The sequence below is a fragment of the Myripristis murdjan genome, chromosome 12 (genome assembly GCF_902150065.1).
Source record: "Myripristis murdjan chromosome 12, fMyrMur1.1, whole genome shotgun sequence".
In the NCBI taxonomy this organism is placed as follows: Eukaryota; Metazoa; Chordata; class Actinopteri; order Holocentriformes; family Holocentridae; genus Myripristis; species Myripristis murdjan.
The window spans coordinates 4216131-4243884 of record NC_043991.1 but is presented as its reverse complement, the minus strand read 5'-3'; the positions used below and the strand labels follow the sequence as shown (position 1 = coordinate 4243884).

General features: G+C 43.4%; 1 protein-coding gene across 1 annotated transcript in view; it reads right to left on the bottom strand.

Annotated features, from left to right (window-relative positions):
- Nucleotides 1-27754, bottom strand: part of LOC115369211 (poly [ADP-ribose] polymerase tankyrase-1-like) — a 140480-nt gene that overhangs the window by 4208 nt on the left and 108518 nt on the right. Inside the window, exons 14-24 of the mRNA XM_030065775.1 lie at nt 27049-27214; nt 22306-22525; nt 19233-19342; nt 18007-18195; nt 15318-15398; nt 13443-13629; nt 12202-12281; nt 8430-8550; nt 8110-8207; nt 3857-3931; nt 2576-2681 (exon numbers count right to left, since the gene is read on the bottom strand). Coding sequence (XP_029921635.1) covers nt 2576-2681; nt 3857-3931; nt 8110-8207; nt 8430-8550; nt 12202-12281; nt 13443-13629; nt 15318-15398; nt 18007-18195; nt 19233-19342; nt 22306-22525; nt 27049-27214 — 1433 coding nt within the window. The remainder of the gene's footprint in view (nt 1-2575; nt 2682-3856; nt 3932-8109; nt 8208-8429; nt 8551-12201; nt 12282-13442; nt 13630-15317; nt 15399-18006; nt 18196-19232; nt 19343-22305; nt 22526-27048; nt 27215-27754) is intronic.

The following is a 27754-nucleotide window of genomic DNA, read 5'->3' as shown; positions in this document are numbered from 1 at the left end:
TGCAGGAGCGCATTTCAAGTCCGATCATGACTGGGCTCACTGTTTGCAAAGAGCAAGAAGATGAACCTTCAGCGGCCTTAACCAAGCTCTTCTACTGCCTTCCATTTTTATCAGATGGAGAGTTTTGTGGATGGAGGGTGTTTTTTCCCTTCCAGGTAGTGCGTGACGGTGAAAAACGAGGGTCAGGTCGGTGAGATATGGAGCTCTCCGAGGCGATATTCAGTCACGCGGCTGAAGACACTCGTAGAAATCGCTGGCAACATCAACAAGTTTCGCTTTTCTGCTCAAATTCAGACGCACAACTGGAGAGACCGGTAAGAGGGTGGCGGGTGGGTTTTATTAACTAATTTTTCCACAATAATTTGGAGACGTTTGGAGGAGAAAGCCCGGGAACAAGGTAGAGCTGAGCGATATTTCATTATCCTATCATAATCTAGATATGGACATGCATGATAGTAACATCTCAAAAGGCAACGATATGCACGGTATCAAACTTAGGGTTAGGGTTCGCCTAAGACACTGATTGTTCTGTTCCAATTAATGAAATATTCTGTGACGTAAATCCATTTTCTAAGTCCATTTGGTGTTATTATGCTGTTTTTTGGGGAAGGCTCGATTTTCGCTGTCGCTACTCTTTCAAAGAGGCACGAACCCATCGTCATATCGTATATCGTGGTCTTAGGACAAGAAAAGGTCACATGATCACAAACTCTGCTGTGCTGCATATTTGTAGGACAGTTGAATTTGATCACACCTGTGTGATGCTTAGTGGGCAGGTGGTTTGTAATCACTGGAGTCTCACAGTGTGATTTTTTTCTTTTTCATTTGAATTTGGATCCACCCTGGCTGGTGAGTTGGGGGTCAGGTCAGGACATTCACGGGACATCTGGCGGATTTCTCAATTTTTTGTTGCTCGTGACCACATGAAGTTATCCCCAGGTCGAGTTTAGGAGCTAAAACAGCCGAAATAATTTTTTTTTGCCAAAGTAGTTGTGGTCAAACAAAAGAGTTTCTGCCAAACGACGTCTTGCCAAAGAAGAAGGGGGACATCTGGGGGCGATCACAAGAGCCGTGTCCGTGGATGTCGTTTGGTTTTCAGCACAAAATTGCACTTGCACTCCACATTTTGAAAGAACTGGTCAATAAATGCATCCTCAGGAGCGTTTTCAGAAGAAAATCATTATGGATGCGATAGCAGACGTGTGACGATCCCAAATCCATAGTATCCGTCACACTTCATTCAGGGGAGGGACAGAAATACAAGGAGCTTATCTACCAAAACATCAGGCTGAGTGTTGCATCTCTTGGAGGGCATTTCTCGTTTTTTTCTTTTTTTTTTTGCAATTGTTTGGCTACATTTACAATTCTCATAAATGCAGTTATGATTTCTGTCTTTCGGTTGCAAATCTTCTGAGTGCATTTAAATATATGACAGTAAAAAGCTTAATATCATACACTGTGCACACAAGCATACAAATGTAAGAATTAGAAACCCCCATTCACTCCTCCTGTGTGCTGTTTATTTTCTGATCCACAAGTCTTAAGGATCAAAAGGAAAATTAGGATAAAACGTTTGACGCTCATGTCTATTAAATGCTACAAATGTGAAAAAACATAAAGGCATGACTTCTGAGAGTCCACCATGTTGGCTCTATGTCCTGTTCAGACTTGGTTCACAAATGGCCAGCAGAGACAGACCTCCGTTTACACCTGGATTCATCTGGCGTCTCGAACCTCAACCTCAAACCTGCCAGACTTATTTCTTTTCTTGCTGTGATTCCTCGGTGATTTACTAAAACTTCCTCTTGTCCCCTCCTCCGCCTGAAATCTATAATCCATACTGTCTCTGTCTCCCCCACCCCTCTGGCTTCCTGTCTCTGGTCCTTCACAGAAGCAGCTGTGCATCGTTTCGGGTACCGAGCTTGGTGCTTTGATGGGCACTGACCAAATGACATCGGTACCTTGCCAGCGGGTTGTGCTGTGATTTCAAATAAACACTTAATAAGCATGAAAAATCCCTGCTTTTACACACACACACACACACACACACACACACACACACCAGAGATGAGGCTGTGTGTCTCCATCACGTTCTTCCGGGCTCGACTCTGCTCGGGATGTGAATGAGGGCCAACGTGGAGACGCGACGCCAGCTGCTGTGAATATCACACAGCCGGCGGCGGTGGTGTGTTCAAGGACCCGGCCACTGGCTTGGCCCTTTCTGTGCCGGCCCCCCCTAGGGCTAAACTCCCATTTATGGAGGGACCGGCGGCGGAGAGGCCGAAGACGGTCATCACAGCCTCCTGGCTCCAAAGCTCGTCGGTGACAGATATGAGTGACAGGCTGGAGGTTTTAGGGACGGAAACTGAGAAGTCTGGACTGACTGTAAAGCACCGACTGAGCACCGGTGAGCGATTCCAGATACCGGTACCGGATCAAACGTCAGCAGCACCCGGCCCTCTTTGTGCCCCCCCAAGACGCCGCCATCTCGCTGCAAAAACAAACTTCACACGAATCCGAGCCTCAAGCCGTCTGAAACGTTCGGCTCGAGCGGGAACGGGGTCGGTGTGTTTACCGTGAAAGAGCATGCGCTCGTTGTGGTGGTTGTGATTCTCGTCGGCGATCTCCTTCTGCCGGTGTGAGTATCTCTCTCTCAGCTTCTTATTCACCACCTTCTGAATCTGCAGCGAGAGGGGGGGAGGGAGCGAGCAGGGGATGATGGGTAAAAAAACAAAGAGAGGATAAAGTAACTGCACCCTTTGTGCCAGGACGTTACAATAAAACTTGAGTTGCAGAAGTCAAACAAAACTTTTGACAAGCGACGTCACAGGAGTGGAGATACATCAATGACTCATATTATCCTCCGATAAATGAGAAAATTCAATTATTGTTATTGTTCTGTTAATTGGATTTCAGCCGACAATTAAATCCAACGATGTTGAGGCTTTTCTTACAACAGCGGCTGTTGTGTTACTGACATTTTAGTGAAAAAAAAAAAAAAATCACCAAAGCCACAAAGTTTTTTTTTTTTTTCGATTAATTAATTGACTGGCCGTCATTAGACTCTGTTATTTTCAACGAGCCCGACATGTCGGCTGTGGCGGCTCTACAGCCACACAAGGTTTTCCTCTTCATTCAGATGAACTGCATCGCTCCCTGGCAGCAAAACATCTGATGAAGAGTGACGACAAAAACGGCCTCTCTGGTTTTAACCACAATTAGTTTACAGAAATTGTATCGAGAGTGAAAAAATAAAGCAGTGAGTCTAAAAAGTTTAAGCCTTCATTGTTTAGTGGAACTTTGAAAGGAAAAATTTGTTCAGTGTCTTATATATCCAACTTTTACATATATATTTACCATATATCTGTATATATATGTACAAAACAAACATATGTAACATATATCCAACGAATATACAACTCTAAAATTTAAATTTCAGATGTTACTTTAGAAGTCGTATATGATGCTAATTTGCAAAAATTTGTTGTGGATTTTATGCATTTCAGTCTCTTAGGCAGGTCTCTCTTGGAAAACAGATTTTTAATCTCAGTGACACTCCTCTGATCTGCATTCAGAGTCTTTTGGGCTGCAAAGTTCTTGTTAGAACGTGGCCTGTGTGGTTCAACTCTGAAACACACACACTGTCTTTGTACTTGTTTCTGTATTAATGTTCACACACACAAGGCATGCGCTCAAAAGCATTTTGCACGTTGTCGTGGTATTGAGACTCATGGCAGATCTCGACATTTGAAAAGGCATTTGTACGTTAAGTAACTTCAAGTCGAGTATTTGTGTTTGTGTGTTTTCCGACTGTGAGTGTGTTTTTCATGTGTTTCACACACACACACGCACACACCTTGAGGATGTTGTAGCGGCTGAAAACCCCGCCGGCGTTTCCTCCGTCGCGGTGCTCTCTGATGGTGCTCTGCATCTGGACCAGAGACGTGACACACAACGAGACACAGGCGGCAAAATCAGACACATCAAGTTTACAAGCTTCAACACACAATCACCGTGGAATGATTGTTTTGTTTTTGTATTTTGTTGCAACCTATTGTTTAATATTGTTTTTATATTGCTTCTTGTATTGCTTTTAAAGCATTTTTTCTTTTGCACTATTTAATTGTGTTTTTATGCTTACCTTTTTTTGCACTGTTTTTACACTTTTGTTTTCAGTGTTTGCACCGTGGATAAGGTCAGTGAAACGTTTTTTTCGTTTCTCTGTATGTTTGGCACATAACTGCATAACTGACAATAAAGCATCTTGAATCTTGAATCTTGAATCCTGAAGTTTCACTTTAAAAAGTGCTTTGGAAAAGACACACCTGCTGGCAGAGTACAGTGTGTGATGTCACTAGCCACAGACGCTGATATTTAAAACACATTCAAGGAAATACTCTACATATTGAGTATTTTTATGGTCCAAAACATTTTTTATCAGTTGTTTTCAGTGACTTTTCATTACTCCATGAATTTTAGGTCAACTTCCAAGACCACAAGAAACTTTTTTAAGGGCTGCGGCTCAGAAGATGTGATTCAACTTTTCAGTCTAAATGAGCCTCTAAAAACAAACGAAGAGGTTTCCGAGACTTTTATTTATTAACTGATTAATTAGAAATTCTACTCCAAGCCGAAACAACAAAATTTGAAACCAGTTTGACCAAAAATGTGGACGGTACTTCTCTGCAGAGGTGAAATGTGACATTTCCAGACATTGAAGCATGAACACACACAACACAAAGTTATTTGTATTTATTTTTTAAATCTTCAATTAATCTTTAACAGAGCTGCTGCTGCTTTAGTGCACTTTCCAAGACTTTTCCAAAGGCTTTAGTAAATTATAATTTTCCACAACTTTTCCAGGGCTCGGAAATTGGAAATTGGAAATCCTGTGATCCTTTATCGCTGATGTTCAAGGGTCTTTTTTAAAAAAATTCTGTAAAGATCAACATCAGCTGGCGTCTGGATTCAAAGAGCCGCGTCACCGGCACCGGTAAAGAAGAGCGGCATCACTTCTACATTAGATAAGATGAAACTTTATTGATCCCTGTCGAGGGAAATTAGATCGGCATCAAAACTAATACGATTCAGCAAGAAAAAAAAAAGACTCGACTGGAATAGAAGCGCACAAACAGAATACAAAATAAGCAATAAAATGAATCCATAATGCATTACGGCGCTGTTTGAAGCCAATAAAACCAGGAAAACAGAGAAAACCTTGGAGGAGCTGCTCCATCGGGTTACAAAACCACTTGAGGAGAGTGTTTTTTTCCTGTTTTGCTGAACTTTGGGGCATATTTTACTGCCAGGATGACTGACTCAAATTACCAGTGTGCACAGGAAAAATCAATTTACCGGCCTCACCTGTCATGATTTTTTTTTTCCACGGCTCCGCAGTTACAACCACGTCTGAAATTACCCGCGACATGTCTTGGGGTAATTTAAATCCTGTCTGCATTAATATCTGGCATTTCGCAAATTACTGATTTGTTCAGCTGGGCTGTGGATCGCCGAGGCCATCACGCTGTGCGGAGACGGAGTAAATTCTTTAAACGTGTCGGAAATTCATGCCGGAAAAAAACGATTAACGCTCAGCGTGTCTGGAGCGTGTGCACCTCCTCGTCTGTCTGAGGGAAGCTGAGACTTGTTTCAGGCAGGGGGTTTTCAAACTTTTTCAGGTGTCAGACCCCAAAGTTGACTTTCATTAACCCCTTAACGTCCGGCTGGTGGACGTGCTGCCTGTCAGACGCTGCAGAGGGATCGGCTTTACAGCTGAGACTCTTGTGGATTCAATGAGCCACATTTGATTCCTGTGTGATGATGTTGGCCCCCATAGCAGCCATTTCACTGCAGGCAGAGACTTTTGTAAAACTGGACGTCGCTGGAGAAAATGACCTCTAGTGACCTCTAGGAGAATCACAGCCTCATCAAACTTTACAGACACAAACTAGAGAGCGAGGCCGTTCAGAGGAGCTCTGCTTCTCCAGCTGGACTGACAGTGAGGGCCACTTTCTGACACATTTACACAACACAACGCTCAACATCCGATCAACAAATCTGCAAATGTCAAAAGGTTAAATGTTTCTGTGGTGTTCCTCAAGGTCTTGGTGTCCTAATGTGGGATTTTAGAGGGATTTTTGACCATTTTTTAAAATTCTGGAGTCCCCAAAAATGGTTAAATTTTGCACCGAATCTGTGTATCAAATGGTATCAACATAAAAACTGCTGCAACTTGTGACACATCATTCAACATGGAAATGGCTTCATATGCTCCTATCATAATGTTCTAACCCTTATACACTTGGAATAAATTAAGAAAAGAAAAAACAGATGCCCGATTTATGACTAGCAGAGCTGCATCTCAAATTAATCTTCAGGTTCCTAGCTCTCAGATGATGCTTACCACTTCTATTTGGCTTCTACTGTTGACCTTTAATTTCCCCCTGAAGACCCCCGGGCCCTCTCTCTGGGTCATTCCATGTCAGATCATCAAACAGGTGTCACTGTGGCGACTCAGATTTCAATGACATTGATCCCATAGTTAGAAAACCATGTTTTATGAACACTTTTCAAATTTCACCCACTTTGGACGAAAAATTGAAAAAAGCGGGGTGCTGTCTTACAAATGTTGACTTTGTTTGACATGCATTGTATGCCGATTTGCATTTTGGCACACCTTCAATGTGCTCTATTTTGATCCTAGAGTAATGAAACTTCGTATATTTACTAGAACCCATTGCAACTGAAGTTTGCCGAAAACTGACAAAACTCATATGACAGTACCTCACTTTAAAAATTCATCAAAAATTCAATTTTGGTCAAAAACAGCTGAAATTAGGAATTTGTTCTTTTCATATATAGCTGTATCAGATGTGCGATTTTCTTAGAAATTCCTGTCCTCAACATCATCTGTAGAAGCAGAAATTCATGAACCTGCAGAAACGCAGCTGCCACGCTTAAAGCTCTGGATGCTGTTCACCGCTCTGCCCTCTGCACGTTTTATTTCCGGTCATATCTACAGAAATCATCGTTGTACCTTATATTAAAAATGTTGGTCTGCCCATCCTCCCTCTGGGACACTCTTCAAACCTTGCCTTAAAATGCGTTCTGGGTGATCAGATTGCAGTGGGGTTGTGATCCGGTTGCCCAAACCGCCATTGGAGGCGATCAGGGATGCGCTGTGATGACACTCAACCCAAATATAAATGGACACGTGTCTCCAAAACACACTCAGCAGCTCCTGCTCATGTATGAAACCGTGAGAGGACGCTGCAGTTTCATTTATACCGTCGCTCACGTTGCTGCAGGAAAATATACTGTATTATTATTATTGTTATGGCTGTTGTTCTAGTTGTCTTGACCACCTCGCTGCTTTTTGTTATGAGTCACTGCCACTCATCCCTGCTGCCACACACACACACACACACACACACACACACACACACACACACACACTCAATACCTTGAATTATGTAATGTTCTGTCACGCAGCAGTGCATCTAAATTATGAAAATGCAGATGTTTCCCTAACGAGTGGGCAGGTAGTTTCCACTGGACACAGATCTGCTGCTGCTGCTGCCTTTACTGTACGTGAGGATGATCAATACATAAGCCCCGCCCCCGACCAGAGGATGTGACGTGTGCCTTTCAGCGAAATCGGATCGCAGTCGGATCTCAATGCGGACACTGAGGACGTGCATTAATACCAGGTCGAAATGCACTGCGTCTTAAAAAAATATCCAGGAATTGGTAATCGTCCTTCAGACATCTCAGATCTTCTTGGTTGGTACATGCTCCCCCATATCAGCTCTGACCTGGGAAAAGCTTCTTTTAGACGCCCCGTCTGCACGGGACAAACTGCAGAGTGTTTTAAAACTCGACGTGCTGCCGCCCTCGGCTCAGTTTAAACTCCTGCTCTCAAGTCATTTTCATCACACTGTTAGTTTTCTTGTGTTTTTGTCATTTCTACGGCTTTTATCTTCTGTTTCCTCGGCACCGTTGAAAACGCGGTTTGGCCCTCAATGTGCTTCCGAGATGAAAGAAATGTTAATGAATGTGTGTGTGTGTGTGTGTGTGTGTGTGTGTGTGTGTGTGTGTCTGTATACATACTTCTTCCTCCACAGACTGGAACTCCTTGTCATCCGGTGCCAGGTCGATCAGCACGGTGCCCTGACTGGCACAGTGGAACGTCAGGTACGGGTTGGCCCCTGTTAGAAATCAATCAATCAATCAGTCAATCAATAAATAAATAAATATAAAAAAAGACTCTTTCTATAAATAAATACATACATACATACATACATAAATAAAAAGACTCTTTCTATTCTCTTTCTGTTCCCAAATGTGATTCGTTAACATGTTTCCCATGTAAGTCTACTGTTACGTGTGTGTGTGTGTGTGTGTGTGTGTGTGGGCGCGTGCTGTCGGACCTTGCTGGCCTCCCAGGAGCCTCTCGATGCCCTTGATGAGTTTGTGTCTGTGTCCGTAGGCGTTGATGCCGATCTCCTTCAGCTCCTCGTGCCCCATGTCCGCCAGCACGTCCAGCGAAATCTGCCCGGAAACAGCGCGGCACAAAACAGCCAATCAGAACGACTTAAGTCTAATACACAAACAAAAACTAAAAAAAACAAACAAACAAACACATTTTCCGACAGTCTGTGAAGGCAACCAGAGACTTATATTGTACTTTTTATTTGTTTGTGTTTGCATCAACAACTTTGTCATCTTTAAATATTACGCTCAAATCTGTTCAGATGGACGTTTCAAGAGAGAAAATCCGTTACTGCTGAACTACTCAGGGATGCAAGGATCGCCCCAGTCAGATTTAATGCTCATCATGCACGTGCTAACTAAATTAAAGGTTGTTTCACTCTTTTTATTCTGTGATCTTCATGTAAATCTTTAAGTGAACTTATGGCAGGATTCGAGATCGGAGATTAACTTTATTTATGGCGTAGCGCTGCAGGCGTGGCTTTGCGGCACGTTTGGCTTCCTGCGTCGAACTCTAAACATAACCTCACAGCGGGAAGAAAAAACAAAAAGTGCATTATCCTGGCCTGTGAGTGACTGCAGAGTGACGGGAGGAGATTCTGCTTAAGCTGATCACAAAAATCAGTCGATGATAATGAGAGCAAAGGTCAGAGACGCTGCCCGGACAATAGACGTGTCAAATATTCATGAGAAGTGATGGGCGAAGAAATAAGAGAGAGAGAGGAGGAGAAAGGTCAGGTTCTTCACCGGGCGGACGTTATATAATGAATTTAACACATTGATATGCAAATTGCTGATAGTGACATTCGGGAGTTTGCTTAAGGAGAGTGAAAATGAACTCGGCCCTGCAGGCGGAGATAGTCGAGGCTAACCTTTACCGACTCTGAGTTTCTCTCTCCGTCTCTTTGTCGCTGTACTTTCAAACTGCCGTGAAGCCACCCGACCGAAAGGAAGCGGTGAATCGCGCCGGCTCTCCGTGTTGGCTGACACTTCTCAGAGCTCGGCAATTTAAAAAAAAAAAACAAAAACAAACGATCAGCATCTGTAAATCAGAATCGGGCTGGAATAAACGAGCGGGACTCGACGAGCGAAGTTCAGGTTGAATTTCCAAACGTCCAAAAACTCCATCACGGATCATAAATGTGCCCTTCTGTTGTATTCTGTGTGGGGGCAGTGAAGGCAGCGTGAACATGGCGGGGAAAAAAAAAGTAAAAAAAAAAAAAAAAAATGTGAAAAATGCTGCTGCCCGTGTGTGATTTTCTCTCCAGCTGAGGCGAGTTTAATTTTTCAGAAAAGTGGTGTTTTATCAGCCGGGCGATCGTGACAAGAAGAAACGGCTGCCACACGGTTTCCCGTGGCAACAGTGAAGAGGCTGGCTGGACAGACTCACTGGGAAAGTGCAATATCATTATCATTATCACTATTATTATGACAGCTGTGAAGGGACTGGAAGAAGTGCAACGATTTTCCAACTGACTGGCATGAATCTGTATGTTTTGTGTGTCTATTCATATTTTAAACACATTAATGTCTTGAGGGCACAAAAACATACCTTAATTTTATAACTCTACATCAAGACCTGGGCTGAACTGTCTCCTCTTTGTAGATTTAAAAAAAAAAAAAAAACAACAAAGCAAGTAGCAGATGCTCACTGACTTTTTTTTTTTTTTTTTTTTTTTAAATCAGCCAAAAACAAAAACACCCTTGGCAGCTTTTTCTGTCACTCAAAAAACACACAAAAACAAAAGCTGTGTGTGGACTGGAGTGTGAATACCTGATGATCGCCGGGTTTGGACAAAAATTTAGAAATTATACTCGGGTTTGGTCACGTTGGTGTTATTTTAGTGAAAAATGATGAGACCTGCCGTTTTGTTCTGGGTGACTTCCTGTACAGTGCTGGAGTTTACGTGACGCCGCTGAAGGCAACACGCAGGCCATTTCAGGCGGTGAATATAGCCGAGAGACGGAGGATGAGCAAAATCTGAGGCTCGGGTCGGGTTCGGACGAAAACACACATCCTGATCCGCCCTTCGCCTGATTGTGTCGGCCTGCTTGGTCCAGGGCTCTTTCTGGACGTTTCGGCGACCCGGTGACGCTCCGTCCAGCGCCACCAGCAGGCCCAATGTGGCGTCTTGCCTTGGAAAAAACATGTTCTGCTTGCCCGTTTAAACCGAGGCTGACTGAATCCCACAGCCGGCCCTGGAATCAATTTATTTTCCTGATGTTCCCCGTTTTCAAAATTCAATGTATTTCCATAAATTCCAGGATCTGTAGGAACCCTGATGTCAGTAGATTAAACTCTTGAGTGAGCGGTCTAAGTTGAAATAAAGAAAGCAACTGCAATACTGACCAACAATCTCACTTTTTTTGCCATAAAATGATCCTAATCCTTTTTTTTTTTTTTTTTTTTTTTTTTTTTTTGGACCATGCTTACTAGTTTGTTTACCTTTATTGATTATTTGTTGCTTGATTTGTTTAATTGAGGTGAGACTCTGGGGTTTTTAAATCTCACCGGCGCAATTTGCTTCTTTGTTTATTTATTTATCTGATCATGTTGGGGGGCATTTCTGCTTTATTAGGCAGAGACAGTGCAGAGAGAGGCAGGAAAGACGGGGCACAACTGAACTGAACCGATAAGAGTATTGATAAAGCACTGGACTGATCAGCAGCATTGATAAGAGCAGTGGTATTAATCAAATCCTAACAAACCCATTCCTGTTACAAATACAAATTAAAGTAACAAAAACATTATTATGATTATAAAACAAGACATAATTATGCAAAGTGACTAATAGAAGTTATACACACACATACTCATGTTACGCACATTTCAAACCCTGTGTCTCTTTTGTCTTATCTTGAAGTTTTGGTGCAGCTTCAGGAAACCGTCAGTTCACTGAGACTCGATTCCTCGACTGGATGCGGATTAAAAAAACGTTCGATAAGAAGCTGAGATCGCAGCGATCAGCAGCACTCAGAGAGTTTCAGCTCCAAGCGCTCGGCCTCCTGGCCTCTTTGTGTTCGGCTAAAACGTTTTCCCCCTCAATAAGAGAAGCGGTTAATTAAAATGCTGCTTGGAGCGACATTTTCTTTCTTCCTTTTTTTTTTTATTCAAACCTTTTTGAAGTGATGAATGTCCGGCTAAATAACTCAATAAGTGTTTTGAAATGCGACGTGAGACGAGAACAAACTCGCGACAGAAAGCGAGGCAGAATAAATGATGTCAGAATGAAGACGCACCTGTCTGTGCATTTACTTCGTTTGGGGAGTTTTCATCACCATTTGCATTTTCTGGTACTAATGAAAAGAGCGAACCCCCCGCGTGGTGCTTCAGAAATGTGCCAACAAGATTGATAACGCTTTCTTTTTCTTTTCTTTTTTTTTTATTGTGCCCTTTTTACCTCAAACAGGAGTTCCATTAATCACCTAAAGAAACTCAGACACTCTGTAGGAGGACACTGATGAAAACGAAGAGATATTTTAAACGAGGAAATGAAAGATTTAGAGGATTGTGGGGCTCGACTGGCAAACAGATTTTAGGAGTTACAGTGTCGATTTAGCCCATTAATGATTTAACATCATCATCATAATTATTATTATTATTATTAGGATGGTAGGTTCCTGTCTGTCTTACTACTGCTGTTATAATTGGCTTTAACAAAGGAGCGTCCTTGCATGTGTGTGTGTGTGTGTGTGTGTGTGTGTGTGTACCTGCTCCCTCTGGAAGATATCTCGGAGATGCTCCAGCCCGAGACTCTTTAAAAACTGGCTGATGGTCATGTCGAGCAGATCTGCAGAGAGATGAGAGAACAGACGTCGTGACACCAGCAAAAAAACCCCAAAAAAAACAAACAAATAAAAAAAAAACGCAGTAAAACTTGAATTAAAAGTCGAGTCAAGCCGGAAATCAAATCCAAACAGCTGTGATGTGTCGGGCGATTCGACCCGTTCCGACCCCCCGTGCCCGTCAGCCTCTGGGGGATTTCACACGAGCGTTTTCCTCCCGGCGAGCAGGTGGCGGCTTTCCGTCCTCCCGCCGCTGCCGGGACCCGTTTCCCCGTCACGTCCTGGTGGCTCCCCCTGGGATGGCAGCGGCGGCGGTGGCGGCGGCGGCTCCAGCTATGGTCCCGGTGTGTTGCATCACGAGGCGTTCACAGCACTTGCATAATAAATGATAAGGCATGCATCTATTTTCTTTGTGTGCCTTGCAGTTTCATCTTTCCGTTCTACTTCCAGTCGGCTGTTTGGGTTCCTGGTGCTCACGTTTTAAAACCACCTCCAAGGCCAGGCCAAAATCTGGTTCCAGGGTAGAACTGGAGCTACTAAGTCCATACCTATTATTAGTAACCTCTAGTTAGTTTTACCTACTTAACTGAGTTGCAAGTCTAAAGAGCAGCTCATTCAGGGTGTGTTCAAGTTCACTTTTGCTGTTTAAACAGCAGAAAAAAGGCTGGTTCCTCCAGGCTCCTGGCTCTAAAGGCTTGTCCTGAGTCTCTTCATGAATCCTGGCTGTGTTTTGGGCGTAACATGCAGTGAACCAATCAGAGCGCCGTCTCCCGTCCCCTCTAACAGCCAGGTGTGTCCCACCTTGGTGGGCTGCTGTTCTAATGGAGGATTCTCCAGGTAAGAAGGAAGGAGACGGAGTGAAAGCTCCCGAGCAGATCAGGACTCCATCTGAGCTCCCTGAGGTGAAGCAGCGTCCCTGCCCTGTGTGTGGGACAAGCAGAGCGGACGCTCGCCGGCGCCCCCTATGGAGGCCACCATCACTGTCTGGATAATGAGCTTCAGACATCAGAGAAACCTGCAGCACTGACCTCAGAGCTGCTGTTTGCTGCTGTTTGTTGTCAGCAGCACTGCAGCTGAGCTCAGCAAAGCCATCCTGAGCTTCAGCATCGTGAGCAGCAGTGTGTGTGTGTATGTGTGTGTGTGTGTGTGTGTGTGTGTGTGCGTACTTTCTCCTTCCTTCCTCTCAGACCCAGCCGCTCCGTCCACGCTCCCCGTGGCCCCGCCCACTGTGATGTCACCGAGGGGCGTGGTCAGGTTGTCGATGCTGCTGGCCGCCGACAGGCAGGAGGGGGAGGGGGAGGGGGAGATGACCACGCCGGCCGTAGCTCCTGAACTCACCACACCTGCGCTCACCTGAGAGAAGAGAAGAAACTTTAACAGACTTACAGGTGCTAAAAATATTTTTTCACAGGCACAAGGAGAAAGTATGGAAACCCATTTCTGCCTGTAAGAGGAAAAAACGGGATAAAAAAAAAAAGTCTGAGATAAGAAGTCATAATTATGAGATTAAAAGGTCAGAATCACGAGATAAAAAGTCAAATGTCAAAATGATGAGATAAAATGCACAAGTGCTCCAGGTGCGCTGTCTTCAGAGGTCTGCAGTGATATCACGTTTAAAGTCCTCCTCAATATCGGAGTCACACTGAAGTCAAGAGCTGCTGCTTTGACTGGCGTGTCAAACTATCTGATAATACTGACTCTTTTATCTCAGAATTTTGACTTTTTTATCCCTTATTTTTTTTTTACTGGCAGAAATGGGTTTCCAGGTGAAACACATCTCAAAGTTAATCTTTTGTGTTCCCACGCTCCTTTCTCAAGCCTCATGCCTTTGAAAAGAGATTTTTGGGGACTTTAAGTGTTTCGTATCCAAATAAATGAGTCCAATCTATGCAGTATGTGACCAGCAAGCATAAATAAAGAGCGCGACTCCAAAACCGTTCTGTAAAAACATCTGGGCAAAAGAGTCTCATGTTAAGGTGGGGCCGCTGCAAAACTGCCGGTTCTGTTCATGTCAGCTGGAAAATAAAATAAGTGAACAGTTAAAATCAAAAGATAACGCTATAATGTAACAGAAGATGCTCCGTTTTATGGCACGCAGAGCTGGTTTCTCGTTTAAAAAAAACATGCATGATTGCATGATCAAAGTTAAACGTTAAATTTGGATTTATTCATGTTTGACTGTCACTGTTTTCCAGATATCTTCCGTGTTTTTTACCCCCCAGTTTGATACATCACAGCTCTCAGAAAAAATTAAGATTCCTGGTTGTGATGACCAGCTGCACTGCAAAAAGTCAAAATCTTACCAAGATTATTTGTCTTATTTCAAGTCAAAAATGTCTTATTACTAGTCAAAATATCTCATTACACTTAAAATAAGACATGATCACATCAGAAGTAACTTGTTTTTAGACAGTTGTCTCTTGTTTCAAGTGAAAATTTGCTTGTTTCATTGGCAAAATTTGTTTCTTGTTTCTAGCTAATTTTCACTTATTTCAAGTGAATTTTCACTTGAAATAAGTGAAAATTTTTCACTTTTTCCACTGGCAAATTTTGCCAATGAAACAAGCAAATTTTCACTTGTTTCAAGTGAATTTTCACTTGAAACAAGTTGTTTCAATTTTCACTTGAAACAAGTGAAAATTGTCTAAAAACAAGTTACTTCTGAGGTGATCATGTCTTATCCCCGCTGTAATGAGTGTAATGAGTGTAATAATGAGTGTAATGAGTGTGACATTTTTGACTTGAAATAAGACAAATAATCTTGGTAAGATTTTGCGTTTTTGCAGTGTGGACGTTGTACCACGTGACGTGAACGCAGCATTACCACAGGACAGTTAGTTAACCAGATATGAGTTTCAGTATCACACACTGTGCATCAGGAATAAGTTCCCAGTCAGAAAAAGCACAGAAATTAAAAAAAGTCTTGAATTTCTTTGAGCAGAGAAAAGCAATCAGTGGCTGCCAGAGGCTCTGTGTGTTACCTGAAAGTCCTCTTTGCATGCACAGGAGTGTGTGTGTGTGTGTGTGTGCGGGACGCTCACCACAGTGGCTTGCGGTTTCAAACAGCTGGGCAGGGCGTCCGGGGGCATGGCATCAATCAACAGCGCTCTGATGTCATCAGCCTGCGACAGAGAGAAGAGAGACGGACAGGATGTGAACAGACGTTGTTGTTGTTGTTGTATTTTTTTGCTGAAAATGAGAAGAAGGCGTCAGTTTCAGCCTCATTTCGGATTGAAGCTAAATTGAAGTCAAACGGCCAAACGGACAGAAGCAGCCAGACGCCTCGAGTGAAGCTCAGCTGATTTTATGAGGAACTTATGAGCAGAAATGATCGCCTGCCGCCTCGGGGTGAGCGCTCTCAGGGAGGAAGAGGGAAGCGAGTGATCACAGTCTGCACTCCGACCAACTCCTGCAGAATCAGGGTCTACGCAGGAATCCTGAAGTTAACTTTAATACCTTTTTAAGACTTTTTCAAGACCTTCTCAATATTTTTTAATACCTCACAGCCACTTCAAGCTGTAACCATTAACATCAGTGATATTTTTAACGTAACAGTTTTAGTTTGTGATAAAGACTATAGACTATAGAACACTATGATACAACAAAATTCAGTTTGTTAATTCCCATTGACACAATGCTTATCTTCTTCTTGCATAATGTACAACGATTCCCTGACATTCCCCTCGACCGGCTGCAACCAGTCCGGCATTTCCAGCCAGGATGCTGCAAATTTGCACTTTCCCACTATAGGCCCATTTCCACCAAATGATATGACAATATGTTACCGTTCAGCCGTCCATGCGTTCACCAGCCTTCTCTTCCGTTTTCGCATGGATTCATGTAACATTTCGGTGCGTTCGCAATATGCACTGGGAGCGCCAGAGCGTACTTTGTGCTTCTGAATTTCCACCCGCCCGCTCGCTCTGCCGCTCTCAGAGACAATTTACGAACGCACCCACAATAGCCTAGTTTTTTATGTGCCTGTTCATCTTTGTTTTTTAATAAAAATGAATAAATTCACACACTTTTACGATGTTTTGGGACTCAAACTCTTGGACAGCTAATTCAGAAAAAATACTTTCAAAATGTAAGACTTTATAAAGTCGTGATAAGACTTTTGAATACTTTTTAAGGGTCTTTTTCCCAAAATTGATTTACCACCTTTTAATACTTTTCAAGACCCCGTGGATACCCTGAGAATGGAACCAGATTTTTTTCCTTTTGGACGCGACTTTGTGCTTTCACTGCCTTGTCCTGACGCCTCAGTCTGCTCAGTTTTTGGCAGACCTGTCCCGTTGTGTGTTGGATCCCCACCTCTCTCACTATATATCACATAACGTCCTCATTTTTAGCGCTTTTCCACCGGCGCCTACTCGGCTCGATTCTACTCAGCTCAACTCGGTTTCTCTGGTTTTCCATTACAGTTGAGTACCACCTCGCCGTCGGTGGAGTCGCCATAGCAACGCAGCCCCGCCCCCAAGCTCAGAAACGTCTCCACCTCTTCATTTGACCGCGGTGTCGGTTTGCTTGCCATTTTCCGATTTTGCCAACTTCGGCGGTGATCAATGCGCACAGTCGCTGTTGCCGTTTTTTTTTTTTTTTTTTTTTTTTTTAAATGCCGGGTTTGGTTTTCGTGAAGGAGTCGCTCTCATGTGTCGTCGTTCCCTGTCCAATCAGTGGCCTGCACGGTGTTTACATCACATTTTCGGCTCGACTCAGCTCGCTTGGAGCCCCGGCCGAGTAGGTCCCAAAATAGTACCTGCTACCAGGTACTACCACCTAATGGAAAAGCTTACAAACCGAGTAGAGTCGAGCCGAGTAGGTGCTGGTGGAAAAGTGCCATTTTTTAACCATTTTATTTTTTTTTATATTGTTTTTATATTTTATTCAGTATTTTATTCTTGAGTTCTTTATTATTGCTGTGTTTTTTTTGTTTTAAATCTTTTTATTCACTCTCTTGTTTGATTATTCTTATTTCTTGATCTTTTATTTTTTAATTAACCATACTGTATTTTAGTGTGCATCGGTCTCCTAGTCCTTTTGCTTCTTATTTTATGCTTATATGAGCAGAGCCCTGATGTTCTCGTTTTGACCAGGACTGACGCTTGTCCTCCATTTTTATTATTTTATTTTTCCTCCATTGTTATTTTTCTGCTACAAATTGAGCTGCTGCACTGACATCTGGACTGATCAGCTGCACCGTCGCCCCGCCCACAGCCAGGTAAGCCCCGCCCACAGCCAGGCAAGCCCCGCCCATCAGCCTTAGCCCCGCCTCCGAGCTGGTTTAGCCCTGTTCTGCCCCGTAGGGATCCTCTGGGCCCTCAGCAGCTGGAAACTGGGCGGGACAGGCCCACCGAGGAGCCGGCAGAGACCGGAGGAGACACCGCCGGCCTCCGTTTGGCACAACAGTGGAAAGGCGGCTTATAACAAACTTATTTTTTTGCTCTCTCTCTTTGTACAAAATCCTACCCTTACAGGCGCCCGTGGAGGGATAAAGGTGAGCAAGGTGTGAAATGAGGTCTGGTTTGGTTCAAATGAATGATGAAGCAGCAGCAGAGGATCACAGCTGGGTGAGCTCTTTGGAAATTAGAATTTTTCTGCCGTATTAAAATGTGTCCACATACAAATGATGAGTTTTCTGTGCTTGAAAACATCCTGTCCGTGTGGCCAGACGGAGAAAGCAGACAGAGAGAGAGAGAGAGAGAGAGAAAAAAGCTTTCCCTGGCGTACCGTTGCCAAGTCGAGCGGCGTCTGTCCCTCCTGGTTCTTCATGGTGGGATCGGCTCCGTGGGCCAATAGCAGAGCGCAGAGCTGGGTCCGCCCCTTCTGCGCCGCCTCGTGCAGCGGAGTGAACGCCCACTTGTCCGTGGCGTTGACGCACGTGTTGTACTTGATCAGCAGGGCGGCGATGTCCACGTGCTGGAGGGAGGAGAGAGAGGAGAAAGAGGAGAGGAGAGAGAGAGGAGGAGGAGAGGAGAATCAGAAACAGACGCCGTTAAACGAGCCGGCGCGTGAGGCGAACGAGCGCCGTAAACCGAAATAAGACGGGATGCAAATAAATATTAACGGGAACGTTCTCGGAAACGGAATTTGTATGATTTATTGTCTCCGTCACAATCTGTGCCATCTGTTCTCCTTTTCATCCCTCTCTCCTTCCTTTCTCTGCCTTCCTGATCCCCTCCTTTCACGGTCGGCTTCCACCACAGTGCAGCTCGTTTCTGAGAGACTTCTGAGGAGTGTGTGTGTGAAAGTGTGTGAACGTGTGTGTGTGTGTGTGCAGTAAACGCAGCTCATCAGCTTTTCATTCAGACGTGTGTTTCGTGCAGCACAGCGCTGACGTGCCACTTCAAGACCGAAACATCCAAACAGAGAAATTTATGTTGTGGGAAAAAACACAATCTGCCATAGTAAATATATTATTTAATCCACTTCAGTCTATATATCTATATCTATATCTATATCTACATCTATATCTAATGGTTAAAATCACTATTTTGGCCTATGACAATTTTTTTTTCTTTTTTTTTTCTCTTCAGGACAGCACTGACTCTCATAGTGATTTTTTACCACCTCTTGAATATTTTATATATTTTTTGTATTTTTGTTTACAGAATGTTAATTTTATTTTACATTTGTAAAATTTGTTGAATACTGATATTGTTTTATTAATGTTGTATACATGAATGTATAATTATTTATATTTTCTATATTAATTTTTATTTTCATTTTCATTTTACTTCTTTTTTTTTTTTCCAATCAAAAGGTCATTTTAAATTTCTGTTTTATTTATTTATTTATTCTTTTTTTTTAAGGTTAGGGTTCAGGTTAGGATTTTATTTTTTAATCCTAAACCAAAAAAAAAAAAAAAAAAAAAAACAGTGTTAGTGATGTTTGCATATGTGTGTGTCTGTGTTTGTGTGTGTGTGTGTGTGTGTGTGTGTGTATGTGTGTGTTACCCCATATGAAGCGGCGTTGTGCAGAGGTATCAACCCTCCTTTGTCCTGAGCGTTGACATCGGCTCCGTGCTCCAACAGATACTCTGCTACCTCCAGGTTATTATAGCCGGCTAGAGAGAGAGACAGGCAGAGAGAGAGACAGAGAGAGAGAGAGACAGGCAGAGAGAGAGACAGGCAGAAAGAGAGAGAGAGAGAGAGAGAGAGAGAGAGAGAGAGAGAGAGAGACAGAGAGAGAGATAGAGAGAGAGACAGAGAGAGAGAGAGAGAGAGAGAGAGAGAGAAGCAGAAAGAGAGAGAGACAGACAGAGACAGACAGACAAAGAGAGAGAGAGACAAACAAACAGAGAGAGAGACGTTAGAGGAAGAGAGGAGTGTCAGTGGAGAAGTAAAAAGGCAGACAGGTAGTGTAGAGGGCGGCAGACAGACAGGCCTGTCAGCTCGACAGCGTGTGATTATCTTTTCATTCTTTATGAACGCGTCGAGCGTCGCTCGGGTCAAATCTGAGAGAATCTCATGCAGCTGCCCAGCAGCTTTACAGAAAACTTAACAAAAACACTGAAAACATTACGTGACAATTTAATGGATTAAAATGAAATGGAAAATTGCTTTTCGCACAAAAAGTGAGACCAATCGGTTTCCGCTCCATGAAATGATTATTTTTGGAGACGAGACGAGGAAGAGGAAGTGGGCCGACCCGGTGGGTTTTCTGTTTTCCTCTGAAGCTTTTCTTACTAAACAACGTCTGAAACCTGAACCGAATCTTATCCAAATCTTTATTGTGGCTGCGTGATTTTAACCAGCTGCAATCTGTGAATGTGTGCACCCGAGGATATATCTGACAGGTTTTACTTTTAGAAGATAAATCATAAACAGAAAACATATCGTGGGCCTAATAGTCTATGAAGCCTGTTATTTCTTTCAACTGCTGAAATTAAATTATAAGAGAATTAGGAACTTTCATGCATTAATTAGGAAGCTAATTTAGCAGAACAGAATGAAATCCTCCCAGCTCGTCACCGTGGAAACTGAAACTGATCAGTTTCAGTGGCTGAAGCTGCAGCGTCCGGCCGGGCTCAGCGACTTTACGTTTATTATTACAACGACTCATTTTATTATTTCATTAAAACATGCAACAGAAACTAACTCTTAACCTTATCCACAGAAAAGCCTAATGTAGATGTAGCTGTTTGGACGAGCCACCAGCCAGTCTGCCTTGAAAAAAAAAGTCTTTTGTATGTACTGGTGTTAACACATAATGATGTGTAATATGTCTAAGATCAAAGTGGCAAATTTACGAGAAAAAAAATCATAAATTTGTGAGAAAAAACGTGAAATTTCTGAGATTACAAAGTCACATATTTACATGTTAAAAATATGAATATGGTTAAAAAAAATTAAAATTAAAATTTAAAAATTTTTCTGTCATAAATTTGTACGTTTATGATCTCAAAATTTCTGTGTTTTCTCATAAATTTGTGACTTTATAATCTGAGAATATCCAAGTTTGTTTTTTTTTTTGTTTTTTTTGTAAATTTACAACTTTTTTTCTCAGAATATAAAGTAACAAATTTAAAAGAAAAAAACTCAGCAAAGAGAAGCAATGTGGCTCCTTGACCAAATAAATAAATAAATAAACAAAATAAATAAATACACACAAATACTATAATGCAATTAGAATATTACCCCCCTCCCCCAGCTGCGTTGTTTTCTTCCTACAGTGACAGTTTCCATGCTTTGCACATAAATACCACAACTCAGCAAACAGGGGATTATAGGAAATTACACCAAATTACAAAAGTCCTGTCACATTTCCACCCTAAACTCTAAATTCTGATATTTCCAACAGCACCTTAAAGGCAGCACAAAGGCACACGAGACCTACTGATTAAACCGAGTAAAGGCAAGGGAGACAGACTCGAGAGACGTGATGAACACACACACACACACACACACTCACACACACCTCTGGATGGAGTCAGTCAGTCTGCCGCAGAGCTACTGAACATCATCAAACTGTTTTATATTTCCGGATCTCACCGCGGGCCCGCAGGTCGGGCGGCCCCGCTGAGAAAATTCACGACGACAGATGGCCGCTCTGACCCGCCGCGTCCTCACCGGCTTTTATCATCGCTGCCTCCATCTTTCAGCGCGAGGCAGGGCGACACCGGCGCGCCACCGCAACACCGGCTTACCAGCGAAGTTCAGCGGATCAGACGCTGCTGCTGTCACAGAGCGCCGGCAAACACCGCCAAGTCTGCCGGGGGAGGGCGGAGAGACGAGGCCTTGGCACCCTGAGCAGACTGGGAGAGACTCTCTACCTCTCTGCTCATACTCAGCACTGATCATGACCACATTTAGCTTTTGAGCAACCATGTGTAGAGATAAAGAAGTGATTTAATGATCTGTAGTTTGAGTTTTCTGATGCCAGCGACAAAATTTCACAAATTCCAGCAAAATGATCGGAGAGGACCTGAGGCAGCTGTGATCGAGAGGAACATCCCTGTGTGATGTTTTTGAGGAGAGGCTTTGCGGCAGCTGGGATTTTTTCCGTTCTCCTCAGACGGCTCTCCTCAGACGGCTCTCCTCAGCGAGGCGTGTTCAGCCTCCGGGCTCCAGCCGACCGCACGTCTCCGCTTCATCCAGCTGCTCTCGGTAAACTCCGGACAAACGGGCGAGCCAAGATGGCGGGAAGTCGGCCGTGTCTCGTATGCAATCCGGCACATCTGGCACCGGCCATCGCACCGCATTCAAACAGTGGATTAACGAGCGCTTCAGTGCTGATGTTGTTACCCACATGCAGCTCTCATCTGAACAGAAAACTGCTTTCCAGGTTAACACAGGTCGATTTCTGCTTGAGAAATCTGCCTTAATCTGATTACTCACAGTAATCTGACTTCTTGTGCACATGTAAACAAAAAGTCAGTGAATGTGTCTTCCTGTGTTTCGCTCATTGCAGCCCCACCTGCAGGCTTTATACTGATGCTGACCTGATATACGACAGGAGGAATGAACTGCTTCTGTGCCGGTGTTTCTGCATGCTTTGTGTGAGTGTGTGAGTGTGTGTGTGTGTTACCTGCGAGGTGCAGGGGAGTCGAGTTGCGCCCCTGCGTGTCCCTGCAGTTGATGTTGTCCGGGCTGCAGAGCTTCTGCACCCTGGCCAGGCAGCCCTTCTTGGCGGCGTCCAGCAGCGCGGCGTCGCCCCTCAGCAGGTCCTGGATGTCGGTGTCCCCGTCCTTCACCAGGTCCAGCGGGGTGTTCCCGTCCCGGTTCTTCTTGGTCGGGTCGGCCCCGTGCTGGAGGGACGGGAGGGACAGAGTGAGTCCGATCCAAAAATCCAAAAATGCTGTTCTCCAACATCAGATATGACACAAAACACACTCACGACTGTGGACAGGAGCTGCATGTCCACCATACAAACCCACCTACAGCTACACACATGTACACCTCATCATATGGTGCACGTAAATATGGCAGTATGATAAATATACAGTACATAACACACAGTATATATTCATAAATGCATTTTGTGTACAATACATTGTTTCAACCAATCACTCAGACTGTATTTTTATCGCACTTTTCATACACATACAAGTAAAAAACATAAAACACTACTGCCTCTCCAAAAAAAAAAAAAAAAAAAAAAATGCTTTGTGGCTTTGGAGACGTCGTCATGAACCTGATCATTTTGCATTGAGGAAACACCAGAGGCAAGAAATACATAAAAGTCAAAACAACAAAATAAAAGTGGTAATAATATGTTGTATGCCCAACAGTATATAATATAGTATATAATAAATAGTATATAATGCATTTTTTAAATCAACACATGAAGTGAAATGCATATTTAATTATTATCTGCTTGTTTTCACTTCATTATATTTATTTATCTATTTTTTTTTCTCTTTTATACAACATGAAAATGTAGGATATGTCTATGTAAACTGCCACCGGTGAAGGGGAAAAAAGGTCTTTAACCCCAAACATGTAATCTGCACTCTCAAAACCCAAATAAAAACAAAACAAAAAACAACAACAACAACAAAAAAAGGATTTCATCTGGGACTTTAATGAGCTGCTCCGAGCAGCGCAGACGGGATCAATACATCATCATCTCTGTTATTGCTTTGATCATTACAGCGGTCTTTACTGTCTTACTGCATTTTGTACACCAGGCTGCCACACACACACACACACACACACACACACACACTCCTAGCTCGATGTGCAGTCCATGTACAAAAGATAAATTAGGGCAAACTGGCAGAAGAACAGAAAGTTGGCATTTCTTGAGATTTTGTGGAGATTTTCACGTTTAAATGCAGAACGACCAGGATCTGTCAGCTGACAACATTCAAATTTGGCTCCTCCTCCCCGGCCAAACATGGCGACGGAAACAAACAGCCGCCCTAAATGTAATTTCAATGTCCTAGGGAAAACATTTAGCCTGCCAGCACATCCCCCTTCAGCTGAAAACAGACCACCAGCGCATCACTCTTCAACAATTTTCGTAGCTTGGAGCTTTCGATGTGGCACCGCGCTGCGCTGTGATTGGCTGGGAGCTCAGAGGCCGACGCCCAGAAGAGTCCAGAGCTCAGCAAAGCAGAGGCCCCGCCCCAGGCAGAGGGCGGGGCCTCTGCAGACACACACACACACACACACACACGCACACACACCAACACACTGCTAGTGGCTCAGCAGTCATGATGGAGAGAGATTATTCTTGTTGTGAGTTTATATGGTTTTTTGTTTTTGAAAAATCCTGCCTTTAAAAGCCGCCTGCCTCCACATGGAGAGATCAAAACTGGAATATTTCTCTAATAAGAAGTAAGTGACTAGTTTCCACTGGACACATCATCCCTGGGCTTTCAGGGGTCAACACCTGAAATGATTTTATTTGTCTGTTCTCGGAGAGTTTTAGTGTCCCGTGACGGTCTAAACGCTGTTCAAGAGGTTTTTCCAACACTTTTTATTTTGGCAGGAGAAAGGCTCAAGCTCCGAGACACTAAACACCGGCGACTTCAATCTAAAAATATCTGCCTTGAAAAACCTTTATCGGTGAAACACTCGCTCACTCAGGGGGGAGAAGAGCCGATGACAAGTGAAGAGTGAGAGGAGGAGGATGGCAACTCACTGGAGGGCAGAAGCGATGGAGGGAAGAAAGGCGGCGGAGAGGAGAGGTGAGGACGGGACATCGAGCCAAACACACAAAACGCCGCGCACCCCCGGAGAGCGACCGCGCAGACGTGTTCATCACTCAGCTGTCCTCGGCGTCGCTTTAACTTGTCATTTTTCAGTGTAATTTCTGAAATCTGCTCTTTAAAATTTGATGTTTCGGGAGCGCTGCAGCTGTCCTGGAAATGTTTGAGTGAATTTCAATCGAGAGAAAGAGGAAGGGAGGACTGCTGCTGAATGTCATGATGGATACCCCACCAGGCAGGAGGACCGTTAATAAATAAATATAAAGACATTTTAATATAAATTATAAACGTCTGCTTTGCAACTTATTGGACACTGATATGACTCAACAAGTGATTCAACCTGTATGTAGTTCATAAATCTTTTCTGCTCATTCCTTCTGCACGGGAAGCGAGGAGTTCTACCTTTCCTGGTTTCAGGGTTCCTACACCTTTTCTTCAATCTAATTCAAGCACTTCTCAAGCATTTTCAAGGTGCATTTTAAAGCTTTTCCAGCACGGCACCGCTGTTTACGGACTCAAAATGCAGGCTACAGCCACTCAAAGCTGCGTTTCTCGTCTTCATTCGAGGGATCCTTCCAAAAGGAACAGCAGATATCGCCGCCGACCTCGACTGCAGCCGAACTTCAATAAGCAGCTTCAAAGTCCGTCAACAGAAAATCCAAGTCCCACCCACACTGTTTAACTGATATTACAGGTGCAACTGTAAAAAAAACAAAACACCACACAGTGCCGTTACAAACACGCCCACTGCATGAGAGCCCTCTGACCACATACTGGTGAATTAATGAATAAACTGAAACAATTTTTTATGTTTGTTTTAAATAGTCTTTTGCCAGACTTTTGCTTTTGAAAGAATATTTGTTGATTTCATTTTGCTACCCCAATTCTCTGAATGGAAAAAAAGTTCATTTCGCAAATCAGACAAAACACAGGCAACACTGGAAATGTGTTTTTTTTTTCTGCTTAATGTGCAAAATAAACAGAAACAAAACCAAGACGGTGACGAAAAACCGCAATATAAACCGAACTGTAGTTATACTGAACCATGAAACCCCTGACTAGCAAAATCAATGTAATGTATCCATGTTTAGAGACCGAGATGTTGCTGTTGCAGCGACACACACAGATCCACGCCTGCAGTGAGGTGTGTGAGGCCGGTTTGTCTCACAAAACAGTGACCTGCCGTCGTCTGACATCATCAGGCCAAGAGGAGCAGCGCTCGCTCATTAGAGCCGATTTCCACTAGAAAAATAATAAAACAAACAAACCAAAACTCTTTATACTGTCGCCGCTCCTTCCCCTGCAAAGTTTCTGTTTCCTATTTCTTCCAAGAACCGAGCAGAACATCACCAGAATGCGAGCGGAGAGCAGAAACGACAAAAAGACGGAGACACCAAGTTGACAACAAACAGAGAAGACAAAGAGACAGAGGAAAAAAAAGCCTGAGCTGAACCTCATAACAGATTATTAAAAAAACAACAGGGAACAGTTACATCCTCAGGCCACAGCAGACTATCACTAAAGTGTTGGAACATTGTGTTAACTGGTGTGTGTGTGTGTGTGTGTGTGTGTGTACTGCTGTGTTAAAAGGGAAAAAGAGGGCGGCACTATTTGTGCTGGCTGTATGCTTCACAGCTCTGGTTGGCTGTGTTACATTAATATGAATAACTAACAGCTCATCTTCCCTACTGTGTGTGTATGTGCATGTGCATGTGTGTGTGTGTGTGTGTGTGTGTGTGTGTGTGTGTGTGTGCAGCTTGTTGTGCTGCATGTGTATATACATGTGCTTGTGTTTTCTGCGCAAGTTGACAATGTTGATTTGGTGGTGATTTATGCGGGCCCATATGGCAACAACACGGCGGTGATGTAACCTCGTCTGGAGGAGCTTCTGACGGAGAGAGAAGACAACAAAACAGTCGGCTATGAAACATTTCAGACGAAGTTTACACGGACCGGAGCGTCCTGAGGCGTCCACAGGATCAGTCATTTCCACACTTCCCATTCACGGGCTATGTAAAGCAGCTGTGTGATGCATTCTGGTAGCGTTGCGTTGCGTTTCGAGAGACGGGGCATCACGTTGGCGTCTCCTCGTTTGCATAAAGTTGACGTCTGGGCTACTTTATGCAAATTGTGGGCGTCCGCTGGGACTCGCCGCCTCTGGGAACCTCCTGTGAAACTTTTAAACTAACCATCACTAACCATCATCGATCTAAAATGAAGACAGATTCTGCAGCTGCGGGGTTTATTTCTCGCCTCAAATGTTTTCAGAGACGCATTTCGGTGAACTGTTTTCCGTGATATCAAAGAAACTTTCCAAAAGAGCCGCCATGTTTGAAATCCAGGAGAGGACGGCCCACAAGTGAAGTGGTGGGCCGTCGACTTGCGGTCACTCTTTGGAGAAGATGCATGATAAAGGTGGGGTTTAAAATGCACAAGACTGCAAATTATTAGAGGATTCATGTGTTTTTCAGGTGTGGGCTCAGGTTTGGTCATTTTCGGGCTGCATGTGTTCAGGCGATTATTGGGTCAAGCCAAAGTTTCCAGTAATGATCAAAACGTTAAGTCAAAATGATGAAAAAAAAACAACAATAATGACAACAACAAAACTGGCCTACCTTGAGCAGCAGTTTGCATATCTCATATTTTCCCTTGGCGGCGGCCTCGTGGAGTGGCGTGAACTTCCAGAGGTCGGCCACGTTGACGGAGGCTCCGTGTCTGACCAGCAGCTCGGCCACCTCGTAGTGACCGTACGAGCAGGCGTTGTGGAGGGGAACCAGACCGCTGTCCAGGCAGATGGAGAGGAGATTCACATTCATATACTAAGGCTGAACCATATGCTAAAAAAAATCATATTGTGATTATTTTAACAGACACTGTAAATGTAATATGAATCACGATTTTAGAAGCAATGATTATTTTGGCATCATAATTTTCATTTTCCACTTAAAAAACACCAAGCCTCATCTAACATTATTCATCCATTTTATATTTTCTGTTTACTGTAACAGCCATGTGTGAGTGAGAACTTAAACTAACTTTAGAGACTGTTATTACAGCCTGCAAATCATTTCAATTATTCCCCTTGCCTTACACTGATGCAAAAATAGATTTGTCCATGATTATCTTGACTGCATGTTACTCCAGTAATTAAATAAAGCCATGTCATAACACTTAAGTAAAAATACTGATTCTCCAGTTAAGGGAAATAGTTGCTATGAGACAAAATTAATCTGTGTCATAGCAAACTTTTTGAATTTGAGATCCAGTATTTTTCAGATCAGGCATATGACAAATAACGTCTCTCAATATCATTATTAAAAA